General features: G+C 41.2%; 1 protein-coding gene across 1 annotated transcript; it reads left to right on the top strand.

Moving 5' to 3' along the window:
• The first annotated feature begins 1,460 nt into the window (after window positions 1-1,460).
• LOC137351934 (transcription factor HES-3-like) lies at window positions 1,461-3,643 on the top strand. Its single transcript, XM_068016812.1, has 4 exons — window positions 1,461-1,532; window positions 1,647-1,742; window positions 1,898-1,979; window positions 3,144-3,643. The coding sequence occupies exons 1-4, from the start codon at window positions 1,461-1,463 to the stop codon at window positions 3,641-3,643; spliced, it is 750 nt and encodes a 249-aa protein (XP_067872913.1).
• Window positions 3,644-6,960: the final 3,317 nt, after the last annotated feature.

Genomic DNA, 6,960 nt, shown 5'->3' with positions numbered 1-6,960 from the left:
CTCCCCTCCTCTGTCTATCATTAATGGAAGAAACTTTAACGGGAGAAATGTTAAACCGCCCTAAAAATATAAAAACAACTTTCACTCCTGGGTCTTCTCCTGTGTACTTGAGTTAACGACACGCAGCTGGGCTTAGACAGTAAAACATTTCCCAGACAGAGTTGTTGCAAACTTCAGTCCAGTAAAACTCTGCACTCAGTGTAAGGCAATGTATTAATTACAGTGAACACGTTTTCCGAATTGATTTATTTATCTATCCTTAATTCGCACTGAAATTTCTGTGTAATTTGAACTTTAATTGAATGTTTAATTGTGTTTGATAATTGCTCCTGTCAGCGTCTTGGAACGTTTTGCCGCGTGCGCTATAATAAACGCAAGTTGTTAACTCAAGACGTAAAGGACAAGTAAATCATCATCTCACTTCTAAACGCATGTTTAAAAATACAGATCTGTGTCACAATTACCGACACTAATCCATTAAGTAGAAAGTTACTTTAAAATGTTTCAAACCCCCCCCCCCCCCCCCGTCACCCCAAGAGAGACTCAAAGGACGAATATAGAGAGTTGTGAAGGGACCTTTTCTATCTTATGCAATTGTTGCTGGGGGGCTGTTCACGGTGGGAAGCGCTGAGGTCGAGGGGAAGCTGAAGCTGCTGTGAGATTCTGAGCAGAAAATTGTGATTGTGTCAGAACATGGAGATCATTAGCACGGTGCTGCCTTTGAGAGCAAAGCGTGAAACGGATTTGGGATTTACCAGAGAGCGAGAAATGAGCTTTGAATAGCACCCCCACTATGACATTGGCCGCCAGCCTCATCACCGCCCTGTCACCCACACACAGCAATTTTTCGGTTAATTTTCCGCTGTGTGAGGGACATTACCGCACAAGATGCGGATCCCCGACCTCTCCGCAATGCCTTTCTTATTTGGAAGAATAAATTGTAAAACATTAGACACAAACATCTAGAAATCGACAATTAACTTATTAGTAACTATACTAAAATTAGTAACAAATAATCCTTAATAGCAACAGCAAATTCTGTTTCAATCAATCCAATCTCTACCTCTTACAGAAATGTATGTGTTTCTTTCCACTTTCTATCTGGCTGTGTTTTTATTAAGAATTGGTATGATTTTCTCATTTTGCCGGATTCAGATAAATCAAAGAATTCCTTTCATTGCCCTAAAAGTAACGTTTAAGAACTGACTTGACCAAATGACTCTGGAAGATCAGCTCTGTGTTTCAGATTCAGTGGCGAGGAATAATAAGAACAGAGCCTTTCTCTTAGCTTTTACAATGGGTTCTTACAACCGGAGCTTCTGCGGGCAGTAAGTCGCTTTATTCAAATGCAAAGTGGCGATGCTTTATAAAACCCCGGAGTTCCTCCAGCATTCCACCACACAGGGCAAGTACACACGGCTTTCAAACAAAAAGTCAATTCCCCAAAACCAGGCAGGGAAATGAAAAATACCAACAAAGCAATGGAAGGATTTCCGTCTCCACTCACGGCGCAAGCGTGCAGTTACAGGAAGGTGGGTGTGAAATTTACAGCAATCGGCTTGAAATTTTTTGACCTCATCTTTTAAAATGTCATTGGAATCGTGGAAAGTACTGAGGAGCTAGGCTTGTTTATTTTCTGTCTCCAGATTTCAAAGCCTTTGATGGAGAAAAAGAGAAGAGCTCGGATCAACGAGTGCCTGGAGCAGCTGAAAACTCTCCTGGAGGAACATTATTCCAATAATGTGAGACATTGAATTAGAAACAGCACCAAATGTTTTTCTCTTGCAGTTGTCCAGTGAGGATGAATGGGTTTGGAATGTGCTTTGTAAAAATGCTTTACGTCTCCTTTCTCCGATAACCTAGTCTAAAGAAGATATATGTATATTTTCCCCAACAGATCAGGAAACGTAAACTAGAAAAGGCCGATATTTTGGAGTTAACAGTGAAACACCTGAAGGATTTGCAAGGGTCTCGCAAAGGTGAGCATTATGAGCGCTTTAGCTTTGATAGGCCTGCTCCTTGTAACCCTATTGGTTGGAGCCGGAGATGTAACATGTTAGGGAAAAGAACAATGCTTTGTAAGTTTCATTTTCTCCCAATGTGATATTTCTCTAAAGGGATTTTCCGTCCATTTTCTACATTTTTTGTGTTGTTGCCTGTAACGGTTACAACTGTTCCTGATAAGAAATTAGGAACGGGGTGGGTGGTGCGGGGGGCGCTTCAGCCTCTCATCCTAGTTCACCATTCAGTTAGATCCTGGCTGATCTGTACCTCAACTCCATTTCCCGCCTTAGCTTCCTAATCCCTTGATACCCTTAACTAACACATCCCAGCATCACAGTCTTTTTGCGGAATGCATTGAGATGAGAGTGTGTGTGTTCAGATATCTACCACCCTTAAATGGAATGAAATATTTTGTAGATGGGGGATATATATAGTTGGCAATTTTCAGGAGCTGTGCTCGCTGCTGGGTGAAGTCTGTCTATTATAGTCTAATTCAGTTAAGTTTAGCGTTTGACTAGTGAGTTTATCCTTTAAACTCATCCTCCATAAGCTGTGTCGAAGTATGACGCATGAGTAGAGTTCAAAGATGCGAGTTAGATGCAGAATGCAAAAGTTGCACCGCAGTCGGAGAATTCGGAGTTCCTACAAGGAGAAATCTGGGGAACTTAGGACTATTAAACTATAGTTCGCTGGTGCAACTACAATAATGAAATACATTTAAGGGGAAGTTGGATAAGTAGACGAGAGAGAAAGGACTAGAATGATATGGTGATGGAGGAAATGAAGTAAGGTGGGAGGGGGCTCGTTGGGCCGAATGGCCTGTTTCTGTGCTGTAAACACTGAAATATAAACAGTAAATGCTGAAAATAGGCTGTCTCTGGAAAGATGTACGTTTGGGATGTATATTCTTTCTCGGACCTGACAGATAAATATCCCCAATAGGTGGGTATAGAGAGAGAGAGAGGGAAGAACGGGTACTCCAAGCACAGATAGGGAGTTAATGAGTTTTTGAATAAAGTAGAAAACTGTGATATAAAACTTAACCAGTGAGGCAATGAGAGAGTGTTAAAAGAACGAAATAACTGACTGGTGAAGAGGTCCAATCGAATTGCTCACATTGACTATATTTGGGTTTTCAGGAGTTCTGATGCTGACTCAGGAAGGTGTGGCCGAATACCAGGCTGGATTCAGAAGTTGTTTGAACGGGGTCAGCCAGTATCTGCTCCGAAGCAAAAGCACAGACGAGCACTTGCGCCTGGGAGTGCTGAACCACTTGGTCAACGCGTTTCCTGTCTTCTCCGGCTCCCGTTTCAGCACCGCGGACAGCGCCTGCCGCTTCGAAGCCGCTTCGTTGCACCGGGCTCAATCCGCCAACCTTACGCCAACCACAACGCTGCCGGGCGAGCTCTCCACCTCCGCCACCCGCGTGAATAGCGCCCCCAAACCCATCTCTCCCCCCTTAGTTAGAAACAGCAGCCAGCGACAAGTGGCTGAAATCAAATCGAATGATAAGAAAACGGAGATTTGTAGTCCGGAACCAGAAAAAGACGAGCGGTGTCCGCCCCTCATTATTCAGAGTAAATGTCCCACCAACAATATCCTTTTCCCCGACTCAGAACCTCTCTGGCGACCTTGGTAGCTGTCTGATTCCCCCTGATGTATATCGTATACATTAAGTGCACTGCCCTTTCTATCATTTCTTGTAGTTTTGTGTATTTAAGATGTTCTGTAAATGTGTTGTAAAAAGGTGTTTGAAATTTTATTTCTATATTGGAACACAATAAAGTTTGTATTGTTTAGATTTTGTCTCAAAGTTTTATCTATTGTAAATGTATTTTATTTATTGTAAATCCAGCTGGTGTGAAGCTACTCACTTGCTTGTTCTTTCTGTCCAGCATCTCTTCTCCCCTTTTCAAGGTATTGATCCTGGGTGGGTGATGGTTTCACACGTACCAACTGCCCTCTGGTGCCCTGGCCAATTGCCAGATCAAGCTTGATCTCGGCAACAAATGTCAGCTGATTGACTGCATCACATGGCGCCCGATTTGCTGTAGGAGTCACTAGATAATGATCAGGTGTGGAAACCCTGGCTGATTCTCATCCTCCTTTTCCCATTCTAGGGCTAATATAACCAATTATACATCCTCCTACCAGTCCTTGAGGTATAAAATTTATCAAGTACCCGGATCTGACTACTTCATCATTCTTCTCCATCAGAAAAAACATAACAGTCAGAGTATGGTTCACAGTGCATGCAGAGAGCCATCACCGCTCCCCCATTCCAACTTACTGCTAGATGAACAATCAAATGTGAAACAGTTACTGATCTGGTCAGTCTATCACTGGTAAGTGAAATGTGATTGTATGGGGGCTGGGTGCAGGGTGAGTTCGTTGAAACTTGGATTGCTACTGTGGAATAAAATACATCAACACTTGTGGCTATAAGCTGGAAGAATATTTAATTATTGATTTTAATAATTTGGAATATTACCTATCTAATATTCCATTGGATTCCCTTCTGCTTTGTGTCCACTGCGTTTGCAGTTCAATGAAATAGACTGGATTTATTGTATAGTGTTCTATTCATCAATTACAGGTGAAACCATTAGATGGCAGTTGGGTGTTTAAAACTGGTTTATAAAAGTTCAATAGTAATTTTCAAAAGGGAATTGGATAAACGCTTGAAACGGAAAAATTCAGGGATAAAGAGAAAGAGTAGGGAAGTGGGACAAATTGGAAAGTTCTTTCAAAGAGCCAACACAGACATAGTGGGCCGAATGGCCTTCTCTTGTGTTATAAGAGTCTATGATTCGAAGTATAAAATGGTCAACACAGACTGAGCCATTTCATCCAGTACCAGCTCCACATTAAGCCTCTCTAAGATGTTTAGTCTCATTGCCTTGAGTTCACTTTAGCTTCTGTCTAAGTTGCAATACCGCTGTGAAACACTCCAGTCCAGCCAGTCAACCAAGACTTAAAATAAGTTGCACACAACTGTGGAAAAAAAGTCTCAAGCCTCAATTCATCAAGCATTGTCGTCAGTGCAACAGAGAATTCCCTGGATATATTTACAGTACAACTTTCCAATTGGATTAACCAATTAGAAGGTAGTCTCACACCACTTCCATCAGAAAGGATCTGGAGAGTAAATCCACTGTGGTGTCAAACTACCTGTAAAAAGTGGTCAGGGAATGAAAACTTTTGGCAACTACCTGCAATTTATTTAACCAACTTGCAATTTTACAGCACATTTTAGAAAGCAAAATGGCCCAAGCTTCACAGGAGCATTATCGGACAAAATTGACAGAGATATTTGGTTAGATTACCAAAATCTTGGTTAAAGAGGTAGGCTTTAAGGATTGTCTTAAATGAATAGAAGTGGAGGGGTTTAGAGAGGGAATTCCAGAGCTTGGGGCCTAGGCAGCTGATAGCATGACCGCCAATGGTGAGGTGAAGGAATTGGGAGATGCACAAGGGACCAGAATTGGAGCAATGCAGAGATCATGGAGAGTTGAGAACGGGAGAAGGTTGCAAAAATAGGGAGGGGCAAAATCATGGAGGGGTTTGAACCTGATAGTGAGAACTTTAAAGCCCAGGCATTGGTGAACTGGAAGCCAATGTAGGTTAGTGAACACAGTGCTGATGGGTGCAGGGGACTTGGTGTGAGTTAGGATACATATCTATCTACATATTTAGAAAATGCAGACACAGACCCCAGCACTATGTAAAGATTTAAAATATAACTGATGGAAGAGGAGTTCTACACCTGAATTCAAACATGTTCTCTGCTGGATAATAGAATTCAAGTGCCATGCTTGCAGAGTAAGCAAGTTTGCCTCAGACTGGAAGCTGCAATGCAATATACACCCACTCTTAGATAGTCACAATAACTGATACAGGATGTCAAAGAATGAGTTATCGAGAGCAAGATGATAACATTTGATAGTAAATGTGCATGAATCAGTGACTATATAGGGAACATCATTTATACACCAGGATTTAAATTTTATGACTTTTTTAAACTCAGTTTTCTCAACTTTAGATTAAATGAGTATCAGTAGTTGCTGATTGTGTTTTTTCTTTTGGGATCTTTCACTGCAGTTTGTGGCCTCCTCATATAGAACCATGATTGGGGAACTCCAGCTTTTCAATAGGGTTATATTTTGTTGCATTTTATGCACAAGATCTGAAGCAAACAATAAATAACAAAACAGACTAAGAGCCAGTATGGTATATTGATTGTGTTAGTCATGGACACCCTGTTGGGCAATTGGGGTATTTCATAAAGTGTGTGTTTAATCATTAACACCGCAATAGTCATTAATCAGCAATGAATTACGATTCCTATTTCCTCTCTATTCGCTGTGTTCATAAAAAAACAAAGTGCTCCCATACTGTGTAATAAAAACTAAACACCACGGACGTAATTAGAGTCATATTATTGAAATTATCCTTGTACTCGTAATCACTAAATAGGCTCCAGTAGGCCTAAGAGATATGAGAGTTAGCCTGCCATTCTGTTACATCATGATTCTGGGTCCATTGGTGTAAAATGTGAAGCAAAGCTTCACACACACAAAAAAAAGAAAAGCTGAGAAGAATGGAGGAACATCTGAACATAGGGAAAAGGAGGAGGCCATTTGTCCTGCTCCTCCATTCAGTTAGACCATAGCTGATCTGCACTGCAACTCCATTTACCTGCCTTTGCTCCACATCCCTTGATAGCCTTATTCAATAAAAATCTATGGATCTCAGCTATGAAAGCTTCAATTGTCTCTCAGCATCCACAGCCTTTAAGAGGAGAGAACTTTAAATTCTTATTACTCTTTATGTGAAAAAGTGCTTCTGATTTTGCTCCTGAATGGCCCAGCTCTAATTTTATTATGTCTCCTTGATCTTGATTCTCCCTATTGAGCCTATCGGATCCTTTCAATGTTTTGAGCAGTTAGACTGTAG

The sequence above is a fragment of the Heterodontus francisci genome, chromosome 37, assembly GCF_036365525.1.
Source record: "Heterodontus francisci isolate sHetFra1 chromosome 37, sHetFra1.hap1, whole genome shotgun sequence".
In the NCBI taxonomy this organism is placed as follows: domain Eukaryota; kingdom Metazoa; phylum Chordata; class Chondrichthyes; order Heterodontiformes; family Heterodontidae; genus Heterodontus; species Heterodontus francisci.
Note: the sequence above shows the minus strand (reverse complement) of the source record. Positions and strands in the feature narration are given on the sequence as shown.

What these genes read in the sequence shown, in the direction of transcription:
- LOC137351934 (XM_068016812.1), top strand. Translation starts at nt 1,461, where the DNA reads ATGAAAAATACCAACAAAGCAATGGAAGGATTTCCGTCTCCACTCACG. An exon ending in AAGCGTGCAGTTACAGGAAG is followed by an intron (nt 1,533 to 1,646) that starts GTGGGTGTGAAA and finishes TTCTGTCTCCAG; the next exon opens with ATTTCAAAGCCTTTGATGGA. An exon ending in AGGAACATTATTCCAATAAT is followed by an intron (nt 1,743 to 1,897) that starts GTGAGACATTGA and finishes TTTCCCCAACAG; the next exon opens with ATCAGGAAACGTAAACTAGA.